Below are 24,929 nucleotides of genomic sequence, written 5' to 3' on the forward strand. Positions count from 1 at the left end.
AACTGAGATTGCACGTACCTGCGGGCCTGGGCGATAGCGCGCCTGCAACCGTCCCGCCCTCAAGCCAGCTCAGTTGATGGCGTTGTCAAGTTTGTACCTGCATTTTGGTAGAGCACGACGTGCGAAGAGGTTATATCACGTGTATGGTTAAATCTGTACCTCCAGAAGACCGCTGGCTGCTCGGACTCTCTAACATGCCCATTACCCCAGGAAACGCTGTCACCGTTTCAAGACCCCGGCCTCCCAGCACCTGGCCTCGCATGCCGGTAGTCCTTAGTCCTTACCTTCCCTTTCCTGGTGCCGGCCCAACGCCAGTTATCCACATCCTGCGGCCCTAGCAGCCGCGGCCTCCGGCTCCTCCGAAGGCACCTCATGCCAAGGTGACGCGCTGGTGGCGGCGCTCGCCGCTGCCGGCTGCCGAGCTGTCCCAACGCGTGCCCACCAGCTCGATCCGGCGGTTGCACTCCTCCAGGCTGATCACCGCCGCCTGCTGCGCGTACATGGACGTCAGGTCCGTCACCACCGCAGCCACCTGCGCGCAGTCGTGGGGACGGGCTGGTCGGGCCGACAGGCAAAATGTAGCCCTGGGAGAGGCGCGGGGTCATGGCGTACACAGGTCTCCCCTGCGGCCACCTGGCGCTTCCGCGCGTAGGTACGCCGCGCGCAGCGTACCCAGTCGGCCAGCATCCAAGCCCGCTTTATTAAAAGGCCAGCCGAACCACTCAGCATCCCTGACTCCGCCGGGCTCTCAGCCCTCCCCCGAGGTCTGATCCTGAGCCTCTGATACAACGATCCTCCCGCCCGTCGCCCATCTCCGCCAGGGCCCAGGCCCGCCCACCTGCCCCAGGTCCACATTCAGTTTGCCCAGCCAGGGCGCAAGGTCCACGTTGCAGGAGCCGGCGGCCAGGCAGAGGCAGCCCAGCGCCACCACGTGCGGCGGGTAGAGCAGGTTCACGTCGGAGCGGTAGGAGTCGTTCAGGGCACCCCAGGCGCGCTGCGCACAGGGCGTCTCCACGCCGCTGCGCATGGCAGGCACGGGGCGTGTGGGGCCGGGAGGCGTGGTCACGGGTGCGATCAAAATGCAGGTTAAGGTGGCTGCGCATGCCTAGCGACTAGAAGGGGTTTGAGACGGTGTCGGATGATGCGGCGTCCGGCCGTCACCGTCGCACCTGTCGGCCAGGTAGGTGACCAGGTCGCGGTAGGGGCTGAACACAATCAGGTTGAAGTCCAGGTCCTCAAGGAGCACCTGCGGCAGCGGCGAAAGTGCCGGTGTGGGTGCTTAATTTGATGAGGGTGAGTGTGGCTGCAGTGGGACGGGTGGGGCATGCATGCCCTGCGTGGAGGCGGCAGATGAGGATGCTTGAAGGCAGGAGGCGAGGCAAGCAACGAGCCGTAAGCCGAGACCTCATGCTCATCCCAATCATTCAACTACGCAACTGACAGATAGCGCAGAGTGATAAAGCAAGCACCATTCCAGAAACACCCGCACCAGACACCAAACACGCGGACAGGACCCACCAGCACGCAAGCCCCACGACACGACAGGCAGCAGGAGAGTCCTCCGCGGAGCCGGAAGCAACGACAAGCCCGCGCACCCAGCACCCCAAGACCGCTCCGACCTAAAGTAAATGGTAACCCCTCGCCAACTCCAAGCCTACTAGCCTCTGCAACGCCATACTGAGAGGGCGGGCGATGAGGCACAGGTCAAACGGGCACAGCCTCCTCAGCACCGGCCCCCTCTTCTCAAACCATGATCACCACGATGCTCTGCAGCGCCCTTTCTCACCATCTCCATGTCCAGCAGGTCCTTGACGTCGTAGGGCCACTTGCGGTAGCTCTTGGCGTGACCCACCAGGTGCTTGGCCTGCACCAGGCTCTCCTCCGCCTTGCAGGCCAGGTACAGGCTGGCCACGTACACCAGCCGCGGGTCCATGCGGCAGAAGTTGTTGCACAGGTAGGTGCGCCGGAAGTAAACCATGGCGGTGGCGGCCACCCTGCGGTAAGAGGTGTGCAGGGAGGCGCCAAGGAGTGTAAGACAGCTGGGTGCCCTATGTCGGTGCGCAGGCCAGGTCGCTGGCGCTTACCTCTGGCGCAGCTTGAGCTGCTTGGCAAGCTCCGCGATACCTACATAGAATGTTTGTATATGAGCGGTGAACAGGAAGAGCGGCTTTCTCGGAAAGTGAGCAGCTGAGTCCAAGCCCATCGCCCTTACTTGTGCAAAAGAACACGTTTAGCTGCTGGATGTGCTCCCTTGTCAGCCCCAGGAGCCTGTCTTCTGCATGCGAGTTCTCTAGCTGCTCCTTCGAGACGAGGTTGCGCCTGCACACAAAAATTGTGCACAATTGCCAGGGTTGACCGCTCAGCTGCAAAGAATAGCACACGTCAGAAATCCGAACAGTTACTCACGAGCAGTGCGAGTCCCAGTAGCTTGCAGCCATTTTGTGAGCACTTCCTTTTGCGGTGACCTAGACCTGAGTAACTGAGGCTCTGGGGCTCTTGGATGTGATCACAGCAAACAAGTGGAGCTGTAGACACGTATTGACTGGAATTACAACGCGAAGCAGCATTTGTGTGTGCCCGGCTGACATTCACAGCTCCCGCCCGTGCTCCCGCCTACCCCCGTGGCTGCTTAACCCCTATCCCGGGCTCGTCACAGCACCTCCCGGCTCACACAAGCAGCCACACGCGCTTTCACTCCACAACACGCGCTTCACTCCAAAACAAAACTATGTTTCCTACCTGCGAGGCTATGAGGCTCGACGCTGCTTTGTCGAGGCCAGCAAGCCCCGAGTCACTGCTGCACACCAACGGCACGCATAAACGACCCGACCGAGTAAACTTCTGTCTGAGCCTCCTCGCACTAGGACAAATCTGTGAAAGTGCCACGCCATCATTTTCTGCACCCACGCCGCGCTCTTCTCTTGCGTATCCTGGCCGCAGCACCTGACACTGCCGACACCTTGTGCCGACCTCAACTTTAAGTTGCCGTCTGCGAGCAGTAAGCAGTTCCACAACCTGCTCTAGAACCCCAAACATAACCCACGAAAACAAACCCGGCCGCCCCGCCTCATGCGCCATCCCTAACCCGCACCACCGAGCCGCAACGCCATAGCGCAATCGCAGGCGCGACAGGCCACTCATTGGCCGCTTAGTGCCGACCACGCCCGACGACTCAGAAGCCATAGTCGGAGTCATCTGGGTCGTCCAGTCCCTCCTCATTGCCCTCATCCTCCCAGTCATCCTCCAGGTATAGAGGCTCATCAAGCCCCTCCGCCGGCACACCCGCGTCGTCGTCGGCATCCTCCTCCGCAGCCGGCGGCGGCGTGGCCGCGGCCGCCGCCTTCTTCGACTTGGTCCCACCCTTCTTGTCCGCCTTGGGCGCCGCTGCGCCGGCGGCGGCGGCGCCCTTCCGGCCACCACCGCCCGCCGCTGTGGCGCCCTTCTTGCTCTTCCCGCCCGGCGCTGCCGCGCCCACACCGGGCGTGGGCTGCCGCACGATCACCACCGACTTGGACCCCGAGCTGCGCTTGGTGGTGGCCCCAGGCGGCAGCGCCACTGGCAGGGGCTTGCCCTTCTTCTTGCTGCCGCCCACGGAGGCGGCAAGCGCCGCCACGGCGGCGGCGCTGCCAGAGGTGCCAGTGCCGGTGGGCACCACGTTGAAGAGGCCCTCGCGCTCCGCCTCCTCCACCTGCTCGCGGATGTCGTCCACAGGCAGGCTGAAGTCGCGCGCGCGCATGGCCATGACCTCCGCGGGCAGCTCCGGCACGCGGCGGTTGGCCTCGCGCACGCGGCCGCGGTCGGCCAGCACTGCGTCGACACACACAGACAGGCGGTGAATCAGACAGAGAGGCGGGACGAAGTCAGGCACGTGGCAATCACGAGCACTTGCGGGTGTACAGTTTCAGCGGCTAGCGTGCCGCCACCCTTGTTTGGTACCGATTTTGTGGCGGCATGCGTGGCCATGCCCTACACCCACCGTTTGTGAGCACCACCGCGCCGCCGCCCGCCGCCAGCGGCAGCGCTGCCGATGCCGCGGGCACCAGCTCGTCGTCCTCGCCCGCCGGCAACGCCAGCGGCTGCGCGTCTAGGGGCGCCGGCCGTATCGTGTACCTGCACAAGCGCAGCGAGCAGAGTTGGCGACAACCGCAACGATGCACTGTACGGTACCCAGTCACGGGTCCTTGTAGCGCGGATACCAGCTAACTACACATCGCAGCGTCACAGCGCGTCTCCCAAGCCAGCATCCCGTACCCCGCCGCACCTGTATCCCGCCAGGCACTCCCGCCCCGCCGGGGCACCCTCGCGGTACACGATATGCGCGTCGAGCGCCAGCAGCCGAAGCGCCAGCGCCGGCAGCGTGGCGGGTAGCCAGGCCAGCGGCTCGTCGTTGGGCTCAGGCGGCGGGCCACCGTCCGGCCGCTCCACCGGCGGCAGGATCTGGGCAAGGGCAAGGCGCAAGAACCCGGCAGCTATACTTCAAAAGCCGCCAGCCAGTTATCTCACGCAAAGCCACATTTGGAACTCAACACAAAGCAACACCAGCTGGTGCCGCCCACGCCCACGCCCACGCCCACGCCCACGCCCACGCCCACGCCCTCGCCCACGCCCTCGCCCATGCCTCCCGCCCTCACCTCCTTGCTGGCGTGCCCCGGCAGCGCGGTGGCCACCTCTCGGCCCACCTCCACCCAGGCGCCGCGCACCAGCGGCGGGTTGCGGTGGAACACGGTGGCCAGCAGGCCGGGCGTGGTGCCGTCGGGCGAGGCCAGCAGCGCCGCCTCCAGCTGCCCCAGGCAGGCACGTAGCTCGGGCAGGCCGGGCGCGTTCATCACCCGCTCCTTCCAGGACAGGCTGCAGCAGGTGGCGGGAGGGCGGGCGGCGGGGAGGGAGGTGAGGGAGGGTGTTACATTCATGATGAATTGATAAGGGTGGGGGAAGGCTTCACGCTGTTATTTAGGTGTGTTACTTAAGCAGAGGGGTGTGCCGACGCAGCGAGAGCCCAGTCCCGAGGACACGACTGGCTGCTGGGCGGTCCTACCCATGGCACACACAACCAAACAACCCCAACATACACATGCACACAATCAAACACACACACGAACAGTCATGCAAGGCACCTGTGGAAGGACTCGGCCATGGCGTCCGCCGGCACCGCCGCCTCCAGGCGCAGCAGGTCGCGCTTCAGCGCCGACACGGGGCCGCTGTCCGCCTCCAGGAAATCCAGCCCCTCCGTGTAGTCGTCGTCATCGGCTGCCAGCACCGCAGCCGCCGCCAGCCGCGCCACGGCGCCGCGCTGCACCGCTGTGGCCTCCAGCGCGGCGCGCGCCGAGTCGGGCAGCGCGTCATAGGGCGTGGGGTCGGCCACCGGTGCAACTGCGAGCGAACATGGTGGCGGGGCAGGAGGGGATGGTAGTGGCGTCAGGGGCGAGTGACAGGGCGGTGGCGGCATTCAGGTTGGTAGAGGCGCCGCGCGTTGTTTCATGGACAGGGGAGTTGCAAGTCCCAGCCCAAGGAGGAGAGCTGTCTCTGCACATCCTGCCCTCCCCCCGCTCCCGCTCCCGCTCCCGCTCCCGCTCCCGCTCCCGCTCCCGCTCCCGCTCCCGCTCCCGCTCCCGCTCCCGCTCCCGCTCCCGCTCCTGCTCCTGCTCCCCACCCGCCACCCGCCGCACACACTCACTTCCGGGCATGGCTGCCTTGACCGTGTCCGCCACGCGCGCCAGCGCCTGCGCCAGCGCGCCCTCGCGCAGCCCGCGCGGCTCCAGCGCCGCCACCAGCTGGTCAAAGGCCTCAGGGCTGGTCAGCAACCGCCAGCGGCCCTCCGGCGCCAGCTCCACCCACAGCCGCGCGGTGCCGGCGTCGTCAGGGCTGCCGCTGGTGAAGAGCCAGTAGCGGTTGTGGCGGCGGTCGGAGCCAAGCGGCTCGGCGCGGATGGCGCACTCCTCGTCAATCTGCGGTGGCCGAGCGTGAAGAGTGCAGTGTGTTGAACGCCATGAGGTGCACATTTCAGGGCATAATGCTCTCGCTAGAAAGCTTCCGCAGGCACGATGTGCATTAGCCCCAGCCGCCCAAGTCTTACCCGTCGGACCTCCTCCGCCCGCTGCTGTCGCTTGATCTTGTCCTCCTCCTCCTCTTCCGCCCGCCGCTTCGCCTCCTCCGCCGCTTTGGCCGGGTCCGTCGGGACCACCGCGGCCGCCGCCCCGGCCCCTGCACCCGCCGCGCCGGCGCCGAAGAGCTCAGCTGCAATGGCCTTTGGATCCACAGGCGCCCCGGGCGCAGGCGTGGCCCCTCGAGACCCGGGCACCGGGGTGGCGCCGTCACCGCCTGGCGCGGCACCGCCGCCTGCCGCGGCCGCGGCGGCTGCCGCCTCCGCCTTTTTGCGGGCCTCCTCGGCCGCGGCGGCGGCGCGCAGGGCCGCCTCCTCCTGCCGCTTGCGCTTGTCGTTCTGTGGAGGAGAGGAGAGACGCATCAGCAACAGCGATAGTGCAGACGTGGCCATGGCACCTCGACACCATTCCTCACGACCAACGCTCAAACCACAGCAAGGCCCGGCCCCGCCCCTGCCCCTGCCCCCCGCCGCGCCCCTCCTCCGCCTCCTGCTCCCCACCTTGGCCTCCTCAAACACCGCCTTCTTGCGCGCCATGGCCTCCTCCGTGCGCAGCTCCAGCTTGGCGCGCACCGTGGGGCCGTCCAGCACGGCGTGGCACAGGAACGACAGCGCCTCGATGCGCTGCCGCAGCCGCAGAGAGCCGTAGCCGCCCTCCAAGAGCGCCGCCACCCAGGCGTCGCGCGCGCCGCGCGAGGCGGTCTCCTCCTCCGCCTGCTGCTCCTCCTCCTCCTGCTGCTGCTCCTCTTCCTCTCCCGAGTACTCCTCCTCCTCGTTGCCGGCGCCGTCCTTGCCCTCCTCGGTCTTGACCTCGGCGCCGCCGGAGCTGGGCCCGGCCTCGCCACCGTCCTTGGGCTCCTGCAGTTGAGCAAATGCGGATGGCGGGCGTGTCGTAATGCAAAACAATGGGCGCTGCGACACGTTCAGCAGTGTCATATGACGCTGTTGTGTAATAGCCTGAGGATCAGGCTCCCCCGTGCCAGGCGCAGCCCACTGGCGGCTAGGAGTTCCCCTCGCGCATGCGCCTGGAGCCCGCCGCCAGCCGCACCTGCTTCACGCCGTCGCCCGGCGCGTCCGTGTCCATGGGTGCCGGCGAAGCGGCGCCGGTCGCATCCTCCTTGGGCTCCTCCTTCACGCCCGGCGCCGCCGCGGCCCCCGGCTCCTTCTTCACCTTGCGCCCGGCGCCGCCCTCCTTCTTCACGCCCGCCTCCTCCTTCACCTGCCCCTCCTCCGCCCCCGCCGTGGCGTCCGCCATCTCCGCGTCGCCGCCATCTCCGCCCGGCGCGGCCCCGCCATCCGACGCCTTTCCTGCACCCGCGCCCTCGCCCTCGCCGGCCTTGCCCTTCTTCTTCCCCGCCGCCTCGCGCCGCTCGCGCGCCTCGTTCTTGCGCTTGTGGTAGTCCACCACGGCCGTGAGGGCCCAGGTCGCCGGCGCCACCTTGGTGAACAGCACGTCGCGGGCCAGGCTGCCCGCCACCACGGCCTCGGGCGTCTTGCTGGAGCGCATCTCGCGCAGGCCCTGCTTCTGGATGCGGCGCACCAGGTCGCCCACCGACAGGCCGTTGGGGCCCACGTTGGCCAGCACCTGCGGCGAGAGGTGGCGGCGTGGGGTGGAGAGGGGGGGAGGGGCGGCGAGGGGTGGGGAGGGGTGGAGGGGTGGCGAGGTGGGGAGGGGTGGCGAGGTGGGGAGGGGTGGCGAGGGGGCAATTACGTTCATGATCATTTAAGATGACGCGGAATTGTACCAGGCACATCGGTACAGCAGCAGGGGCTGCGAGGGGGGTGCCCGTGAAGGGCTGGGGATGCAGGGCACGTGGTCGGAGAGCGGTGGGAAGGTGGGAGGAGAGGAGAGGGAAGAGGGAAGGGACCGGGGTGTTGGTACTACAGGGGCTTGGCGCGCTTTCTCTGCGGCCCGCGTGTGCCTCCTCACCTGCCACGCCGCCGCCTTGACTGTGCCGTGCGTGTAGCGCTGCGGCATGCGCAGCTTCAGGCTGCCTCCGGTGGCGCCGTCGTCCAGCACGTCCTCGCCGTCCATACCCTGTACGTGCGAGTGTGTGGCGCGTGGCGGGTCGCGAGGTGCGGCAACGGGAACAGGGTAAGGTAAGAGCATCGGGATCAGGGACAGCGCGGCGGGTGCTTGGCGGGCATGTGGAGGGCCTTGTCAGGGGTTTGTGGGGGCACGGGGAGCGCGACCGGTACGCAAATGAGGTGGAGGCCAGCCCGGAGGTCTTTAGGGCAGGACGAAAGCCTGGCGTGCCAAAGTCAAAGCCCGCTCCATCGCACCCAACGCCCACACCCAACACCCACGCTGCAACAGACCGCTGGTACTTCACCCCCAACATTCCAGCCTCCCTCCGTGCCCCCAGCCGCGCAGCCTCCCAGCCTCCCACCTGAATGCGCGGCCCCTTGCCCAGGTCCTGCGCCGGCCGCCGCACCGCCGGGCGCGCGCGGCCGCGGCCCCACACGATGGCCACCTGCCGCAGCACCTCGGGCCAGGTGCGCGTGTTGAGGTGCGCGCGCCAGGCGTCCACGTCGAAGCCCCACGCCCACGCCTCCTCCAGGCGCTGCGCGCTGCCCGCCACGCTCTTGTCCATGAAGTGCGGCACGTTGGCGGTGGGGCGCTGCGGGGCAAGGCAGGGGGCGGCAGAAGGGCGGAGGGGCGGAGGGGCAGGTCAGGACTCAGGACAAGTGCGCAGCATGAGTGCAAGAGGCGCGTTCACGCGACCTCCGGCACGGCAAATGCGGCATACCGCGCCGCACCCGCCCATCTTTCCCCTCCCACGCAAGCCAACCACTTCGCACCTGCTCCCTCCTACCTCGCACCTCCCACCGCGCCCCTCCTCCCACTCCCACCTCCACCCCCACCCCACCCCCCAAAGGCCCCGCCGCGCTCACCCCCACGCGCTCCTTCTCGTCGTGCGCGTCCTCCATGTCCGCCTGCAGCAGCCGCAGCAGCGCGCAGTGCACGTCGCCCAGCAGGCGGCTGTCCTCGCCCGCCGCCAGGCCGCCCAGCAGCTGCTCCAGGGAGGGCACCGCCACTCCAAACAGGTCGGCGAAGGACTGCAGGAAGGACCAGCACACCAGCAGCTCCGTGCCCAGATCCGGATCCAGCGAGTCGCTCAGCTCCTCCTCCGCTTCCGCCTCCGGCTGGGCGTCAGACTGGAGCTGGGGCTGCGCCCCCTCGGGGGCGGGCGTTGCCTCCGGCGGCTGCGGCTGCGCTTCCGCGTCGGCCATCTCGGCGTCGCCGCCGTTCTCAGCGGCGGCGGCGGCGCCGGCGGCGGCGGTTGACGCCGCCGGCGGCTGCCGCTCCGGCGCCGGCCAGGCGGGGTGCAGCTCCAGCGACGGCGGCGGAAAGGGCGGGCGCGGCAGGTCGGGCCGCGGGCGCTTGCGCGGCGGCGGCGTGGCGGCGGGCACGGGCACACCGGCGTCCGCCAGGGCCTGGTCGGCGGCCGCCTGCGCCGCCGCCTGCGCGGCGTCCTCCTCTGGGTCCAACGCGATGGTGGCGGGGTCGATGCCGGCGGCCTCCAGCAGCGCCCGGTACTCGAGCTCCTCGTCGTCGGGCGGCACGGCGGCGCCCTCGCGGTGGCGCTGCCGCAGCACCAACCGCTCCTGCTGGATGAGCGCGCGCCGCGTGTCCTTCTCCCTGTGTGCGTGCGTGCGTGTGGGCGGGCGGGCGTGCAAGCGGGTCAATGAGGTGGGGGGCTTGAAGCGACCCAGCTGGTCTTAACGACTGGTTGCGAGGCGGTTGGGTACTATCGTCAGGTACGGCCAATGTCCTGGGCTCCATGCCTACGCCTCCTATACAATCCCATCATTCTTCAGCTGCGCCCCACTTCTTCGCCCAACCCCAAGCTCGAGCAGACCCACTTTTTCCGCTCCTCCACCGCCTTGCGCCGCTCCTCCGCCTTGCGCTCCTTCTCGCGCGCCGCCTCCAGCCGCTTCAGCTCGCGTTCCTCGGCGATCTTCATCTTCTCCATCTCCTTCAGTTTGCGGGCCTCCTCCTTGGCTGCAGGGGACAAGACGAGGCGGGAGTGTAGCAATACGCATAACAGAACCGTCGAACTATACTCAAAATAAGCAATTAGCAGCAGCCGCAGAACAAGCACCAACACAAATTACCCCGCAGCTACACACACTGCTGTCGCACCCACCCCGCTCCTTCTCCATCTTGTCGTTGAGCTTGCGCTGCTCTTTCTGGTGGCGCTCGAGCTCGCGGTGCCGCTCGTCCGCCTCGCGCTTGCGCTCGCGCTCCATGCGCTCCTGCTGCTTCAGCAGCTCCTTGCGCAGCCGCTCCTGCTCCTACGGGGATGCATGCGTGTTTGCATGGCCAGCAGGGCGCTCGTCAGACCCAAAGAGGATGCCTCGTGCGCTGCACGCCCCCCGCCAGACATTACAACGTATGCTGCCCTGCCATCCGCACCCAAAACCCGTGCCCGCGCCCCCAAGCCAGTAAGCCCACAGCCCAGCCACCATCGTCCGTGCACGCAGGCATGGATATCCTGACAGCACGTTGATGCAAGCCCCACGCGTCCCGCCCCCGTGCGTCCATCCAGGACACAATGCAGAAGCCCCTACGCGTGAGACGAAGTGCTCCTGCGCTGTGGGGAGCACACACGCACCTTTTGCATGGCGTTGATGGCCTTGGCGGTGGCGCCGGTGGGCGCGCCGCCGCCGTTGGCCTCCGCCTGCGCCCGCGCCGCATCCAGCACCGCCTGCTGCTGCTGTTGCTGCATCAGCAGCTGCTGCCGCCGCATCTCCAGCTCCGCCACCGTCATCACGCCCACCGGGCCCGCCTCTGCGCGGATGGAAGGGCGCATACTCACGATAAGGCAAGCCTGCACCCCAGGCCGGCACTCCAGGAAGCGGACTACGGCCTCGCAACTTGCCTCCTCGGTCCGTAAGCCTCAACGCATTTCCTACACTCCCCATCTTCCCCCGCCTTGCATGGAAGGCTACCCTCTTTGTGCCCCCAAAGCCAAACCTGTTTGTCCTTGCGCACCTTGCCCCACGATGGGCTTGTTGCCGCCCGGCCGCCGCAGCAACACGCTGCCCACGCCCTCCGGCCCGCCTAAGCTGCCGCCAGCGCCGGCGTCGCCCTCCGGCCCCGCCACGCGCCGCCGCTTGCCGCCGCCGCCAGCCGACTCCCCGGGCATGGGCGGCTCGTCAAACAGGAAGCCCAGCTCCGGGCCGTCCTCGCGATACGGCACTGGCAGCGTGGCGCGCGCCGCCACACACAGCTGACGGATGTTCTCCCACGCGGCCGCCGCAGGCCCGGCCTCGTCCTCGCCGTCGTCCGTCTCCTCCTCCTCGGCAGCGGCGGCAGCAGGTGCGGCGGCTGCCGCGGCGGAGGGTGGCGCCGCAGCGGGTACGTGGCGTGCCAACCCCGCCGGGCCGCCCATTGGCGCGGCGGCCGGCGCCACGCCAGGCGGCAGCTGGCCGGGGGCGCGTGGAATCGGCCCGGCCACGCCCATGGCTGCAGCACCAGGCGGCGACTGGCCTGGCACGACCGGGGAGGCGCCCGCTGGAGAGAGCTTGGGCGCCTTGGGCGCCCGCGGCACCTTGGGCTTGGGCGACGCCGCCGCCACGGCACCAGGCGACGGCGCAGCACCGGCTGCTGCGTGCGGGATGGTGCCCGCCGGCGCGCCTGCCACTGGGCCCCCGGGGGAGGCGCCGGCGGAGGCATCAGCGCTTGGCGTCCCCGCCGGCGGCGGCGTGGCGGTCGCCTTCTTGGCCTCAGCTAGTTTGTCTTTGCGCCGGCGGTTGGTAAACCATGCCTGAGAATCACAAAACCAGGGGTACAACATTGACCGCGTAACCAGCCAGCGACGCAACTTGCGGTTTTGCATCAAACGCGTCCGAACACCTGTGCTGCCCTCCTGTGGTCGGCACGTTTGCCCCCCCCGGCACGGCAACACCTGCGAGGCATCACACGTGCCCCCACGCACCTGCACCTCCTGCTCCGTCAGCCCGATGCGGTCGCCGAGCGCCTTCCGGTGGTCGATGGAAGGATGCTGATTGACTGCACGAGCAGGGGGGCCGCATGCAACACATAATGCCAAGAAATTGAATGCCAGATGCAGGCAGTCGCGGATGCAGGGCTGGCAGGGCAGGGCTGGCGTTGCGCTGCGTCGTGCCAGTACGCAACCCCGCACTCACGCTGGTACGAAGCCTCCAGCACCTCCTTCTGGAGAGGCGTCTTGTTTGCACGAGGCTTTGTTGCCTTGGGCTTGAGGTCTGCAAGCCAGCAACAAGACGGAGGCTGAGGGTTCGAGAGTTGTGCGTGTCAGCCTCGGCACCCCCGCCACCTTTCCCCCGATTCCCGGTCTGAGAATTAGCTCTTGTGGTTCCCCGAACGCTCCTCCCCCGCCAGGCAGCTCCTCGTGCAACGCGAGGGCCCTGTAAACTCCGTTCGCGAGAATGGCTGCTATTTCGCGCTCGGTAGGGCGGCCCTAGTGAGCCAGGTTGGACCGCCACAGCCCGATTAAACAGGAAGCTATATCCTGCCTGCACGCATAGCCGCGGTGTCGCTTACCTGGCGCACCAGCATCTCCCTCCATGGCTCCCTGTCAGCGAGGTCTCCCTCAACTCGCGCGGGAGCGCTCCCTAAAATCTCAACCACCGGTATCGAACCAGTGCTCCTTATCAGTACAGCTGCATTGGAGCCTCGGTTCCTCTATCTCAGTTTTGGCGCCTGGCCGATCTTTAAGGCATGCTCTCAAACGGCTCGAGAAGGAGTCCTTCAAGAAGCATGCCGGTCCTCTCGTGGTGCTCTTATATATCCAATATGCTGGTGGTGGTGGCCGGCACAGAACATCACAGGTTCAGGATAGCGCGCCGATCGAGGGCGAGCAGCTGAACCGTGCAGCTTGACAGCGAGCAGAAGCGTCGCCTCCCCGCCGCTTCTTCCGGGCCGGGCCAACCCGCCACACCCACTTCCGCCAAACATGCACTCCCACCCCAGTACCCCTTTTACTGGATGCAACCGCACGCCATCGGCGCGTACCCTCGACAAAACCTGAAGTGCTAGACCAGTGAAGAGCAGCCGCCCGCAAGGCCGCCCGTTGCGGCTCTGGCGGCCTTATCGCCCGTTCACAATGCACCTTCATCACGTCCAGACAAGCTGTCACCAGCTGGCCCCAGGGCCCTGGACACACAGTACACCTGGCCATTAACCGCCATTGTTCCATGCCATGTAGAAACAAGGAGGTGGCTGCCTTAGGGAGGCAGGAAAAGGGCTGAGCCCTCCCCTCCCGGGTCGTTATCAACCCAGCCACCTTGACGCGGGCGCCTACTATGCACACGCAAATTGCACACGCCTCTATGTTGGGGGCCTTTGGCATCCCCGCAAATCCGGACGTGGCCGGTTGGGTGGGGTGCACAGTCCGTGCTAACCCGCAGCTAACAAACTAGTCACGTCACTCGCCGCCAATCGACACGTGCACCCTCAGCCCCACGCCCTGCTAGCGCCGTTCAGGCTCTCAGCCCGGCCCCGCCATCAGACACCCCCTGAAAAACGAAAAGTACGTGCATAATGCTTTCCTATAGCTCTGATGTTATGCACGGGTAACATTAAAAAAATGCTACGCAAGCCGACTGTACACACTCTATCAATGACCGGCCGGGTTGACCGTAGCCAGACGCAGCACAGTTGTCAACAGCCGCACTAATTGTCATGCCGCTACGCATGCCCGGCCAGCCCCACCGCGGACCGCTGCCTAGACACCAGCTGGCTCCTCAGCCTGCGCGCTTGCGCCGCTTCTTGGGCGGCGCTGCGCTCTCCTCCTCCACGTGGCCTTTCCCGCCCCCTCCGCTACCAAGATGCGCGCACGCGCCCCCGCTGCTGCCGCCGCCGCCGCCGCTGCTGCTGCCGCCGCCGCCGCTGCCGCCGCCACCGCTGCCACCGCCGCCGCCAGTCTGTAGCGATGCAGGTCGCTTGTGCCCCAGCAGCATATCCACCAGCGCGTTGGTTGCGGAGTTGACGTCACGTCCCTGCACCGTCGGGAGGGTAGAGTGAGTGAGTCCCACTGAGCCCACGACTGAGCCGTCACCTAGCCGTCACCCAGCCATCACCCACTGAGCCCCACTGAGCCCACGACTGAGCCCCACTGAGCCCCACTGAGCCCCACTGAGCCGTCACCCACTGAGCCCCACTGAGCCGCACCCATCCATCGCCCAGCCAGCCGCCCGCCCACAAAGTGGACTCACCCACACCGTCCCGCAGTGGTTGCACACTTGGACTTGGTGAGCACGTGAGCCCCCGTCAGAAAATCATGGTGCGCGCCACAGCTCTATCTCCAGCATGTCAACGTCGCGTAGCAACATTACTCATGCCAAGTTCAGGCTGCAGTCCACACCATGCACACGAGTGCTGACACGCGCACCCACCGCCTTCCTCACGCATTCATTCATACAGTGACATGCACTAGCAATGTCGCCACAGCCACTCACACATTACCAGTGCTCTCTAATACTGCAGACAGGGGTTATGGGCGCACGGTGTTTCGCACTACGCACATGCACGCTGACACACGCGCCCAACACCTTCCCATTGCAGTCCGTCTCCCAGGCAAGTCTTCGTAATGCAGCCTCTGGTCTCTCTACTGCACAATGTTAATAGGCCGATGGGCCACAATGTGAAGACAGCGTGAGCAAGCACTTCTGGTCCGCACTGCCACGACGCCAGAAAGTGGACTCGGCGCGTGTGTATGTACACTTCAATGCTCTTCGTTCCGTTGGCCTTCTTGGTCATCAGCGCCCACGCATTACATCCTGGCACGCTCCCGACAGCACTGACAAGCTCTGCAAACTTGCCGGCCGCGGGCCCCATGTATACTACAACGCTGCCAATCAAAATCCGCTCATGCTTTGTGCACGGGCCACCGCAGGACCCCCTGAACCAGTCACAGCCAAGCCCGCTCCTCAGAAGCAGTATGGCCAGTCTGACTCCGTAAAAAGCTTGCGTCAAACGCACGTGTTGACGGACACTCAAACTTTTGCCCTCCGTGCGCTATAATGCAAATGCGGAGGAAGTACATGTGCCTTTCCCTTAGTCCCTTAGGGGGGTTTCACATGTGACATGCGAAGCTAGCTTCGGGTCGAAACCAGGTCGAAACCAGGTCGAAACCACCCCCGAAACCAGGTCCGAAGCCAGCTCGCGAATCCGGGTCCGCAGCCCGGATTCGCCCAACACACATACTTAGTTTCGAGACGTCTGAAATTTTCTATACTATTTTCTTACTCCAATCATGTGATATCAACCATTGGAGGACGAAACCCTCGCGGCGACGAGCATTGCTGTGTGCCGTGGAGCAGAGTGCGCTTATAGTTGCGACAGCTTCCATCAAAATGGTTATGATCTTCATACTATTATATTGTAGGTGGGAGCGGGGCTAGAGCATCCTCCATGAGCGCGCACGCCTCGCATGTTTCGACATGTTGGGCTTTCCTAGCTCCTGCACGAGGATTACACCGTGGTCGCAGCAACTATGCAACAAAAACGCTTCAAAGCACTATATGTGCCATACAGAATGTTCGGGGGCGGTGTATGGAGCGAGGTGGACTCGGCATGTCGCGGTTGCGGGCGAGTCACGCATCGGGAACTCACTATGCGTGTAAAATAAGAGTATGGGAGCGCTGGGATTGTATGCGGAGACATAATTCGGCCCTTCCAGAGCTGGATTGGCGCCCACCCAAGGTGGATTCGAGGCAGCCGCATGTGAATCGGATTCGCCCCTGGCTTCGCCGAAGCCAGGTGGATTCACCGAAACCGGGTTGTCACATGTGAAACCCCCCTTACACCGGTCTCCAACCGTGCCGGGCCAACCAAGTGAGCATTCCCCTCACCCATGAACGACACGCATCCCCGAACCCCAGACATCCCTTGCATACGCCACATAGACGTTAGTACACACGTTAATACACACGTTACGGCACACGTTACTACACGCATGCATGCCAGGATATGCTTCAGCGCGGAAACTGCCAGTTCAAGAGGCCAATAACTGGCGTAGCAACGCTACATATGCTTCGGAACACGCACCAACCGCCCTTCAGCCCGTCCCCCAGGCCCTTGCCCATCCCCCAGGCCGTCCTTCAGCCCGTCTCCCAGGCCCTTGCCCAAATCCCCCATCCCAGGCTGCTGCCCACGCGCTGCTGGCCGCCCTCCTTCACGCCGCCGCCTTTGGATCCCTCAGGGGCCAGGCCGCACGCGAAGTTGGCCAGGCCAATCTTCAGCTCGCGCAAGCCGACGTAAGCTGCAGCGACTCCCCAGAACGCTCCCCAAGCAGAGCTGTACTGCACGCTGCTGAAGAAGTCCCGCCACCAGCCGCCACCAGACGGCGAGCCGGTGGGCTTGGTCGGCCCTCCCCGCCCGCCGCTTCCTCCTTCGTCAGTAACGCCATCATGTGGGGGCGAAGGATCAGCCGAGGCTGCCGAAGCTGGCGAAGTTGCGAGGGTAAGCAGGCGGCGAGATCTCTGCAGTCCACAAGTTTGCGAACGGTGGTCCCGATAAGCTTTCGTTCAATCATAAATTTCCTTGGCAAATCGTAGCTGCGAACGTGGTTCTAGACTGCATGTCTAGCACATTCACGCGCCGGACTTCCACCGGTCCGGTCTGGCGGCCCCTCGATTCTAACTCGAGCCTTTGATGGGGCGCTCTGTCGCTGTGGCTGCTGGGTAAAGCGTAGACAGGGGGGCTTACGTCCCTTCCTTGGGGTGTGTGAGGAGTTGGTGGACTTCAGACCCCTATGCCGTGTGGGGGGTCGGACTGGGTGGAGAGACTTGACCACAACAATGCGTGCGTACCTGGTAGCCTTGCACGCCAAAGTTGCCGGCACGGTTGCTTGCAATTGTCGCTGTCACCCTGTTGCACTTGGTGGCTGCAGAGCAGCAACGGTTTGAGGGCGCGGCGCGTAGAGTCTGCCACATAGCGAATCAGCGTTCTGGGAAGGAACCGACTTGCGCGAGCTTGCAACTTGTGTGTCACGATGAGAAAATTCTGCATTGGCGTAAATACAGAGCCCTCATGACCGGTCTACACCAGACGACCATCATCTGGGGCCTGCATGGGCGTCCACCCCCGCATATGTATTTCTGGTCGCTTTCGCTTGGATGTGTAGCTAGGACGCATAAGTGCAAGATAACCACCCCGCAAAAGGGGGCGCGAGCGTGTTGACCGAAAATCAAGTTGGCCGGCGACGGCAGGGCGTACATGACCCCTTCATTTGTTCAGATACGTTCAATAGAATCTATTGTTTCCTGAGGGCGCTGACCCTTGGCCGGCTGCGTGGAGAAGCAACACCTTTGATTTCTTTGCGCATACTGGGCGCACAAACCATACTGAAAGCAGCATTCTGCTCTGGGCTTATCTTCCTGTGATATATGCTGCTAGCGGCCAACTCGTTGGCCAGTGCGTGCTTCAATAGCCTGGTCGTGGAGGCATGGCCACCCCCGTTCGGCGACCCGCATTCCAAGCGCTACCTGTGGCGCCCGGTGCGCGTTTGCACGCCGCGTATGCCCTGGCAGCTCAAATAGTCCGCTGTGGGCGGCGGTTGGGACCGGCGCGGAAGGGGCTCAAGTGGAAGGGTTATGGTGACAGATGCGAGGGGTGAGGCTGCTGTACGCCGGCTGGCATACGCCGCGTCCTGCGCCGCACGCGCCTGCGCTCCTGCCTATGGGTGACCTATATCAGGGTCTGACAATAGAGTGCCTATGGTCTGGGGCGCATGCGGAGCAGGCGTGGCGGGGTAGGCATCGGCGACGGGGGCGGGGGGCCGAGGGGTAAGGGGCATAGGCGGCACGAAGGGCGGTCGTCGTACGCCCAGGTATAGATAGTTAAATAGTTATAATAACAGTTATAAGGAGATCATCTTATTGCCGTGGCGTGAAGCTGGATGGAGCAGGCGGGGAGCAGGAAGGGTCGTCTTGGATGCCTCGGTGCGAAGTAAACTGAGGCGGGGAGGTTGGAGGGGAGGCGGGACAGGCAAAGCCCCTGGCTACCGCACGCGGCACGCCGGCAGCAAAGTCCCATCGCCAATGAACTTCAACGGGCATATGTATACAGCTTCGGTAGGAGGTCGTGGACGCCTGAGGAAAACCTTGCCAAATAGCAAAACGCCATGGGCTTCTTCCAAATCCAGCTGAGCTCTGCAAATGTGGTGCAGGGGACTGGCGGGATGGCATGCACTTCATTGACCTGCCAGAGTGGCTTGCGGGGGACACCTCCGACTGGTAGATAGCCATCGAGTCATTCATTGTCAGCGTGAATACTGTGCCCGCAAACGCGCCGTACTTTATTGAGAGCAACACCCTCACCCAGGGCAACTCCTACTCATCACTTACTAACAGCGCGGGGTACCAGCTGATGCCCATGGTTGGCTCAGTTTTCACACGCATCATTCCCAGCAACCTGCTGGGCACCCGGGTCGGAAACGCCTCCATCTTGCGCGGCAAGCTGCACAACTTCAGGTTGGTGGGAATGGACGGCAACCTGATTCCCGCGGACGCATTTGGCGCTGGTGTCACGCCCGTTTGGATGATGACCCTGGTGGCCTACTCCGACTCCGCAGCAGGGCAGCCTGGCAGCGGCGGCGGTCGCGGCGGGCCTGGCGGCGGCGCAGGGGCGCGTGCGGCAGGCCGTCTCACGCATTGACGCAGGGCTCGGGCTGGGTGCTGGCGGTTCGGGTGAGGTGGGCAAGCAGGGCGTTGAGCCGCGCGTGGGGTCTGTGCCGCCCGCGGGCGGCGCTGGCAGCAACGCTGAGCCAATGAGCATGTCGCAGTAGTGTGCTGCTAGTTCTCTGTAACGGAATGCTGCCGCCGAGTTTCCGCCGAGTTCCCCTGCGCCCCGCCCGCGCGTGCCCACCTGCGACTCTCATGCACTCCAGCAAGTCCCGCCCGCGCTGCAGCCCAACTGTCGACCGTGTGGAACCGTGTGCGCCCAGAGGCAGCTGATGGAAACCGGGTCAGCCCCATGCGTCTCTCTGAGTTTACACGTAGCTCACACACGCAGCTTCCCAAACGGCCTCGCGCACGACTATGCACTCCCACTCACGCGCCGCGCCAACCGCCACACCCGCCGTGCTCCACCGTGCTCAGACGCAGCTTCCCACACGCATGCGAGCTCAACTGCCAGCTCCCATTCGCACGCCTGCCGACTAGCGCCAACTGCCCGTGTGCGTCACTACAGTCGGGTAGCTTCCAAGCCGGGCTGCCGTACAACTACCTACTCACACTCGCGCAGCTGCCGACTGCCACGCTACCTCCTGTACGGCTGAGGGGGGTTGGGGTGCCGTACACTAGTTAGTTGGGGGGTAGTCGGAGCTGTTCTAGAACATACATTATACTATTCTTTATGTAGGCGTTACCCCCAGCATGGTAAGTCCTGGCAGGGGAAACCCTTGCCGACAGGTACGGATGCTTGCCTCGCCCCGCCGCCACTCCACGCACCCGAAATCCGACATCAGCGGGGTCACGCTCGCTTTGTTGCTGCATCATCACTCTCCGTCCCACGGAGACCACGCGCAGTCGATATCAGTCAAGAATGTGCCTAACTTTGCGCCACGTATAGCACAAGGACCGGCCGGGCTGTCTGCAACGCGCGGCGCCCAGGCGACACCCGTGCCACATAGCCGCCCGTGCCTGTCGTGCTGTGCTCAATGAGTGTGCGCCGGGCACCACACTTCCTGCGTTTCCTCCTGCATGGCGGTTGCACGCGACATAACAGCAATCGAATGGTCAATCATTTGCTAGTGAACAACAGTCGCAAAGACCCCGTGCCGACTGCCCTGTGCAGTCACACGCTGCCAAACCCCACCACCCACATTGAATGCGCAGCCGGCTTTGACGGCGCATGTCAGGTGGTACACTGACGGACAGCCCTCCTGTAAGCGCGCACATGTGCAGCGTTGCGCATTACAGTCAGGAAACCGGCTCATCCATATGTGCCGTTGCACACTTGCACGACAACAACAAGGGTACGTACAACCTTCAGAACCGCAAACGGCCCCCCCAAACATGCACACGCACCTGGAAGCAGCCCACCGTGGCTCCGCGGTTTTTGCACACGTGGCAGCGCAGCTGCCGCCCCCGCCGAACCGCCGGGCCCATGTGGTGCTGCGCGCCGGTGGACACGCGGGCGACATGGGAGTTACATGCCTCGAATGTTGTTGGGCTGCCCGCGCCACCGACACAGCACTGTACGTTCCAGGAATGTGCTTTTAACCAGAAACCTATGAAGTCGCCTTGAAATTCCCTTACACGCGTGTTGGTCCGCCATGGTTTCTGCAAGATGTTGGCAATCCCGCGCGCCCCTCCTGGCCCCCACCCACCCACGCCCTGTCCCCCATGACACCTGGAGCCATCCCATTTGGCTAGGGCACAACACCCCACCCACCCAGGCGCCCCCCCCCCCACACACATATACACACTCATACACAACGTATTTCCCTGCCTGTGCCCCCTCACCAAGTATCCCGGGTGGAAGGGGTCCTCCACCACCTCCGGGCACCACACCGCGCACTGCATGTGTACGCGCGCCGTCCAGTTGGACGTGATGCGCACCTTCACGTACTTGCCCACCTTGTCGGCGCTCATGCCTGACAACAAGGGCGGAGGAAATAAGCAAGGGCGCTTAGAAGGGTGCACACAAGCGGAGAAAAAAGCAACCGCTACCTTCCAAGCTGCGCCAAAGCCGTGCGCGCAGCCGCTGCTGCAATGACAGCCCCGGCCCACGCTCACCCCTGACGGGCGTGCACTCGAGTTTCGTGTTGCAGAGGCCACACAAGCTGGTGCCGTTCTCCCCGTGCGCCACCATCGCCGTGATGCTCTCTAGCTCCTCCGGCGTTATCTGCGCCGCCAGGCATTGAAGGTCCGTTATCAGGATCGGAGGGGCCACCAAGCAAGCAGATACGTGCACACACGTGCACCACATTGCAGCCAGCTAGCACCGCACGCGTGATGTCCCAGACACCATTGATGGCTAGGAAAAGCCCAAACGGCAGCCGTTTAACTGCGCCATCCCCTCCCCAATCCACACGCAAATGACTGTCTTCCATTCCCAACAACCGCCTTCCGTGACTTACAGGCACGGGCACACCCACGCTGTGCGGCAGCTCCTTCCGCTCCATCACGCCTCGGTAGCGCCGCCCATCCCGCTCCACCACCACCTCCACTTTATTGGCATCCAACGGCCGCACGTCCAGCACCCTCGGGGGCTCTTCACTGGTCCCCGGGTCGCTTCCCTCATCCGAGGAGGCCGAAGAGGCAGGGCCCGTGCTTCCCCGCTTGTGCTGCTGCCCTTGGCCCTGCCCCTGCTTCTGCCCCAGCTGCTGCAAGGCTACCAGCTGCTGTGCTGTGGGGTCCTCGTCGGCAATCAAAGTGCCGTCTTTAACCTGGTCAGGATCCACAAACTCGGCGCGCCAGGATGGCTCCTTGCGCTGCCGCTTGGCGTGTGGCTCGATCGATGCCATGAGAGCAATTCGTCCACTCCCGTTGGGCTATGTTGTTTACTCCTCTCTACTCCTCAGCGGCGATCGCTCCTTGGCCAGATCCTGTGCCTGAAGGGAGAGGGCGAGGAGCTCAGAGTGACACAGGTGGGCGGAGACATACGGCACGGAAGCCGGCCAGCAGGGCGGAGCCTTCTTTGCCCACGCAGCCTCATGACCCTCATCAGGATTATGGACCTGGTAACATCGTATAATGAATTGATGTTGTACTCGGCAGCAGTGCCTAACCGTGCCATCCTTGGATTCGAGAAGGCATGGTGGGTCCGCCACGCATCCGGCGTCATGGGTGATACTTATGGTGCTGGAGTGACGATGTCTGATAAGATGATCCTTACCTGGTATTTGTCAAGCCAATCCTTCTCTGTGCCGGACCGCCAGTTTACTGCTAGCCGGGGACCGCTGGTTGAGTGACGCGCTCGCGGCTTGAGCTCTTCCACTATGCCAGATCAGACAGAACAAAAGCTGTCGTTTGCTGCGGCCTGTGACAAAGAAAGGAGAGTGCGGCCGCACGTAGCTGCCTTGACACTGCTGGTCAAGACACAAGCTCAACGGCTGCATACATGCCCCCGCAGCACGCTACTGACTTGATGTTAGGTTTACAAATTTCTTAAAAGCGTTGGAACAAGGCAAGCACATGCCCGCAGGGTGCAGCGTGCCCCGGAGAGACCGAGCTGCGTTCGGGCGCCCCAAAGCAAGTTCCGACCACAACAGCTGACCGTCACATACCTGGTAATATTTGTCTTTGACTTTGTTTCTCTGCTCGAGGTGCCAAGTTCCCTCGCTTTGCTGACGCGCGAGTTTACCCGTTGCAGAGAAAGTCACAGGGGAGCACAAATGCGTGCGATCAATTGCGACGGCGATGATGAATAATAAATTTATGATAAAGTCCAAGAGTTGGGTAGTGTAAGGGTAAGAGGCGCGGCGACAACTGCATGAAGATGGCATATCGTTCTGAAGCTCTGCGACCCTTTTGTAACTTACTAACGGTGATTCATCATATTTACGGTTTGATGTTTGTTTATAGGCGTGTGAGCTAGCTTGGAATGGCTGTCTTCGCTCGGCGCCGGTTTTTAGCGTCGCGGCAAGCTGCACGGTTTTGTTTGCACGCATCGGCGTGCAGGCCAGCTCCTGCTCCCTCGTGATGTATTTTTACAGGAAGCCCCCCAGGAACACCCCTGTCCATAGCATACCTCTGCGCTACCTCTTCGCCAGTGGGGCGGCAGGGCAGGCGGCGGGGCAGGCGGAGGCGGCGGGGCAGGCAGAGGCGGGGCCCCGGGGCGCGGTGCACGTGCTGTGGCACTACCACTTCTCCGCCTTCCGCCGAAAGCGCTGGGCTGCGTTCATCCAGCGCGACCGCGCGCTCCACCGCGTCGCCAAGCAGCTCACGGGCGGCAGGCCCAAGGAGGAGGTGGTGGTGGGGTGGGGTTCGTGGGCCTTCCAGGGAGGGAAGGGCGGCTCCCCCATCTCCGTCAGGGGCGGGCGCGCGCCGACGGGGCGGCTCATCAAGCTGCTCCGTGAGCGCTACGCCAAGCATGTGTTCATCATCGATGAATACAAGACCTCCAAGGTGGGTGGGTTGAGTGGGATTGCAATTGCTGGTGGGTGGGTTTATGCATGGTGGGTGGGTGGGTGGGTTGAGTGGGATTGCAATTGCTGGTGGGTGGGTTGAATGGGATTGCAAGGTGGGTGGGTTGAGTGGGATTGCAAGGTGGGTGGGTTGAGTGGGATTGCAATTGCTGGTGGGTGGGTGGGCCGCTGGGTTTATGCCTGGCTTTAGCGGAAGCCCGTGTGTGGCCCCTCTCCCTCCCACCCTCCCGACCATGCAGACCTGCTACAACTGCGGGTGTCAGGAGATGGCCATCAAGCGGCTTGGGGGGCTGAAGGAGGGGCAGCGGCCCTGGTCGGTCAAACTCTGCAACGACTGATGCTTGACGACCTGGGTGAGGACCGCGTGCATGTGCGGGGACGGCTGGGCACTGGGGACGGATTGATTGACAGGTTGACGGTTGAGACAGCTCATGTGCGCTCTCTTCTTCCTCCCCGTTCCCCATCCCCAGAACCGCGACGTCTCCGCCGCCAACGTGATCCGTGTGCTCCTCCTGCTGAAGCTGATGTATGGGCTTCGAGCGGCCGACCAAGCTGCAGCGGCCGCCATGGCCGCCGCCGGCGGCGGGGCCAGGCTGAGAGCCTGAACGGCGCTAGCAGGGCGTGGGGCTGAGGGTGCACGTGTCGATTGGCGGCGAGTGACGTGACTAGTTTGTTAGCTGCGGGTTAGCACGGACTGTGCACCCCACCCAACCGGCCACGTCCGGATTTGCGGGGATGCCAAAGGCCCCCAACATAGAGGCGTGTGCTTAGTAGGCGCCCGCGTCAAGGTGGCTGGGTTGATAACGACCCGGGATCAGCCCTTTTCCTGCCTCCCTAAGGCAGCCACCTCCTTGTTACAGGAATTGTCAGTAATTGATATCCACCTTGAGCTCTCGTGTACGTCGCACTTTACCCCGGGTATGGCCAGGCTGTGCAAGGGGCAAGAAAGCTCAGAATCCCACCCCATGCTCGAAATTGTACGCCGGCGTTCGACCAGCCATGCACTTCTGCTCTGCCACTGCAAACTGTTTGCCGTCTGCTTAAGGGTCTGGGCATCAGCTGCACCCTACGGGACCTCGCCAACCTGCCTTGAACCCTGTCCCACCACACACCCATGCTCGAAATTGTAGATCTTCAGGAGAGCATTACGCGTGTACTTGTATTTTTGTCAGGGGTGGTCTGGCGAGGAAGTTCTGGGCCGCCAAAGTCGTGGTCCCTGGGGGTCCGGCGGGTTTTGGGAGCCCATCCTGGCGGATTTCGGGAAGCGCCCCACAAGCAGAACGTAGCGGATGGGGCAGGCCAGGCGACACACATCGAAGAGAGAGCGGCGCCGCCCGAGAAGCGGCGCCGGCGCGCAGGCCTGCCGGTATCTGGTTTGCGGTCTTGGCTGCTGGCGAGCATAGCATGGCACGGCGGTATGCGGCAAGCATGAATACTGTGCTTGTGCTTGACAGCGGTACGCGGCTGGACACATGGCGGGCGGTGCCTGTTCCAACCGACCCCGGCTACCGTATGTCCGCAGACATGCACGAACATGCATAAACGTGGCGTGCGCGCAGCCCATGTTTCCCTTGAGAGGGAGCGCCACTCTTCTTATCTAGTTGCCCGAAATTTGAGACGGTGATAGATAGATTGACAGTAGCGACGCCTGCCTGTGCGGCGAACTAACGCTTGACCGCTTGTGCATCTTTTGTTTCGATACGTGGTCCCCTGCCCAATGCGGAGGTGGGTTGCATACCTGC

At 64.1% G+C, this 24,929-nt stretch overlaps 6 protein-coding genes across 6 annotated transcripts; 2 read left to right on the forward strand and 4 right to left on the reverse strand.

Moving 5' to 3' along the window:
- Positions 1 to 25: 25 nt before the first annotated feature.
- CHLRE_03g174476v5 (uncharacterized protein) lies at positions 26 to 2,471 on the reverse strand. Its single transcript, XM_001703234.2, has 8 exons — positions 2,407 to 2,471; positions 2,213 to 2,319; positions 2,085 to 2,124; positions 1,787 to 1,994; positions 1,170 to 1,246; positions 839 to 1,019; positions 285 to 532; positions 26 to 97 (listed from the first exon to the last, which is right to left on the reverse strand). Exons 1-7 carry the CDS (start codon positions 2,436 to 2,438, stop codon positions 371 to 373), a joined length of 807 nt encoding a protein of 268 aa, XP_001703286.2. The 5' UTR covers positions 2,439 to 2,471; the 3' UTR covers positions 26 to 97; positions 285 to 370.
- Positions 2,472 to 2,536: 65 nt separating this feature from the next.
- Positions 2,537 to 12,871, reverse strand: CHLRE_03g174500v5 (uncharacterized protein). Its single transcript, XM_043060933.1, has 19 exons — positions 12,633 to 12,871; positions 12,257 to 12,334; positions 12,046 to 12,119; positions 11,100 to 11,874; positions 10,720 to 10,895; positions 10,252 to 10,399; positions 9,968 to 10,106; positions 8,996 to 9,743; positions 8,491 to 8,721; positions 8,031 to 8,138; positions 7,149 to 7,685; positions 6,602 to 6,958; positions 6,074 to 6,439; positions 5,675 to 5,945; positions 5,115 to 5,370; positions 4,632 to 4,848; positions 4,262 to 4,437; positions 3,977 to 4,110; positions 2,537 to 3,807 (listed from the first exon to the last, which is right to left on the reverse strand). Exons 1-19 carry the CDS (start codon positions 12,655 to 12,657, stop codon positions 3,173 to 3,175), a joined length of 5,451 nt encoding a protein of 1,816 aa, XP_042926062.1. The 5' UTR covers positions 12,658 to 12,871; the 3' UTR covers positions 2,537 to 3,172.
- Positions 12,872 to 15,880: 3,009 nt separating this feature from the next.
- On the reverse strand, positions 15,881 to 17,491 carry CHLRE_03g174525v5 (uncharacterized protein). The gene is made up of 2 exons (XM_043060934.1): positions 16,904 to 17,491; positions 15,881 to 16,573 (listed from the first exon to the last, which is right to left on the reverse strand). Exons 1-2 carry the CDS (start codon positions 17,024 to 17,026, stop codon positions 16,193 to 16,195), a joined length of 504 nt encoding a protein of 167 aa, XP_042926063.1. The 5' UTR covers positions 17,027 to 17,491; the 3' UTR covers positions 15,881 to 16,192.
- Positions 17,492 to 17,961: 470 nt separating this feature from the next.
- Positions 17,962 to 18,912, forward strand: CHLRE_03g174550v5 (uncharacterized protein). Its single transcript, XM_043060935.1, has one exon. It carries the CDS (start codon positions 18,468 to 18,470, stop codon positions 18,747 to 18,749), a length of 282 nt encoding a protein of 93 aa, XP_042926064.1. The 5' UTR covers positions 17,962 to 18,467; the 3' UTR covers positions 18,750 to 18,912.
- Positions 18,913 to 19,071: 159 nt separating this feature from the next.
- On the reverse strand, positions 19,072 to 22,449 carry CHLRE_03g174600v5 (uncharacterized protein). Its single transcript, XM_043060936.1, has 8 exons — positions 22,327 to 22,449; positions 21,936 to 22,079; positions 21,178 to 21,651; positions 20,834 to 20,942; positions 20,561 to 20,691; positions 20,123 to 20,209; positions 19,918 to 19,977; positions 19,072 to 19,791 (listed from the first exon to the last, which is right to left on the reverse strand). The coding sequence occupies exons 3-8, from the start codon at positions 21,562 to 21,564 to the stop codon at positions 19,750 to 19,752; spliced, it is 816 nt and encodes a 271-aa protein (XP_042926065.1). The 5' UTR covers positions 21,565 to 21,651; positions 21,936 to 22,079; positions 22,327 to 22,449; the 3' UTR covers positions 19,072 to 19,749.
- Positions 22,450 to 22,591: 142 nt separating this feature from the next.
- CHLRE_03g174650v5 (uncharacterized protein) lies at positions 22,592 to 24,163 on the forward strand. Its single transcript, XM_043060937.1, has 3 exons — positions 22,592 to 23,167; positions 23,427 to 23,540; positions 23,658 to 24,163. The coding sequence occupies exons 1-2, from the start codon at positions 22,742 to 22,744 to the stop codon at positions 23,523 to 23,525; spliced, it is 525 nt and encodes a 174-aa protein (XP_042926066.1). The 5' UTR covers positions 22,592 to 22,741; the 3' UTR covers positions 23,526 to 23,540; positions 23,658 to 24,163.
- Positions 24,164 to 24,929: the final 766 nt, after the last annotated feature.

Source organism: Chlamydomonas reinhardtii, chromosome 3 (genome assembly GCF_000002595.2).
Source record: "Chlamydomonas reinhardtii strain CC-503 cw92 mt+ chromosome 3, whole genome shotgun sequence".
Taxonomy (NCBI): Eukaryota; Viridiplantae; Chlorophyta; class Chlorophyceae; order Chlamydomonadales; family Chlamydomonadaceae; genus Chlamydomonas; species Chlamydomonas reinhardtii.

Excerpts from the sequence above, each read along its gene's own strand:
- CHLRE_03g174476v5 (XM_001703234.2), bottom strand. The coding sequence starts at position 2,438 with ATGGCTGCAAGCTACTGGGACTCGCACTGCTC. Across the intron at positions 2,125-2,212 it reads AAACGTGTTCTTTTGCACAA|GTATCGCGGAGCTTGCCAAG; the intron begins GTAAGGGCGATG and ends CATTCTATGTAG. Across the intron at positions 1,995-2,084 it reads CAGCTCAAGCTGCGCCAGAG|GGTGGCCGCCACCGCCATGG; the intron begins GTAAGCGCCAGC and ends CTCTTACCGCAG.
- CHLRE_03g174500v5 (XM_043060933.1), bottom strand. The coding sequence starts at position 12,657 with ATGGAGGGAGATGCTGGTGCGCCAG. Across the intron at positions 5,946-6,073 it reads GGGCGGAGGAGGTCCGACGG|ATTGACGAGGAGTGCGCCAT; the intron begins GTAAGACTTGGG and ends CGGCCACCGCAG. Across the intron at positions 4,849-5,114 it reads ATGGCCGAGTCCTTCCACAG|CCTGTCCTGGAAGGAGCGGG; the intron begins GTGCCTTGCATG and ends CACCTGCTGCAG.
- CHLRE_03g174525v5 (XM_043060934.1), bottom strand. The coding sequence starts at position 17,026 with ATGTGGCAGACTCTACGCGCCGCGCCCTCAAACCGTTGCTGCTCTGCA. Across the intron at positions 16,574-16,903 it reads TTGGCGTGCAAGGCTACCAG|AGATCTCGCCGCCTGCTTAC; the intron begins GTACGCACGCAT and ends TGTGGACTGCAG.
- CHLRE_03g174550v5 (XM_043060935.1), top strand. The coding sequence starts at position 18,468 with ATGGTTGGCTCAGTTTTCACACGCATCATTCCCAGCAACCTGCTGGGC.
- CHLRE_03g174600v5 (XM_043060936.1), bottom strand. The coding sequence starts at position 21,564 with ATGGCATCGATCGAGCCACACGCCAAGCGGCAGCGCAAGGAGCCATCC. Across the intron at positions 20,692-20,833 it reads CGAGTGCACGCCCGTCAGGG|GCATGAGCGCCGACAAGGTG; the intron begins GTGAGCGTGGGC and ends CCTTGTTGTCAG. Across the intron at positions 19,978-20,122 it reads CCACGGTGGGCTGCTTCCAG|GAGGGCTGTCCGTCAGTGTA; the intron begins GTGCGTGTGCAT and ends GCGCGCTTACAG.
- CHLRE_03g174650v5 (XM_043060937.1), top strand. The coding sequence starts at position 22,742 with ATGTATTTTTACAGGAAGCCCCCCAGGAACACCCCTGTCCATAGCATA. Across the intron at positions 23,168-23,426 it reads ATGAATACAAGACCTCCAAG|ACCTGCTACAACTGCGGGTG; the intron begins GTGGGTGGGTTG and ends CCGACCATGCAG.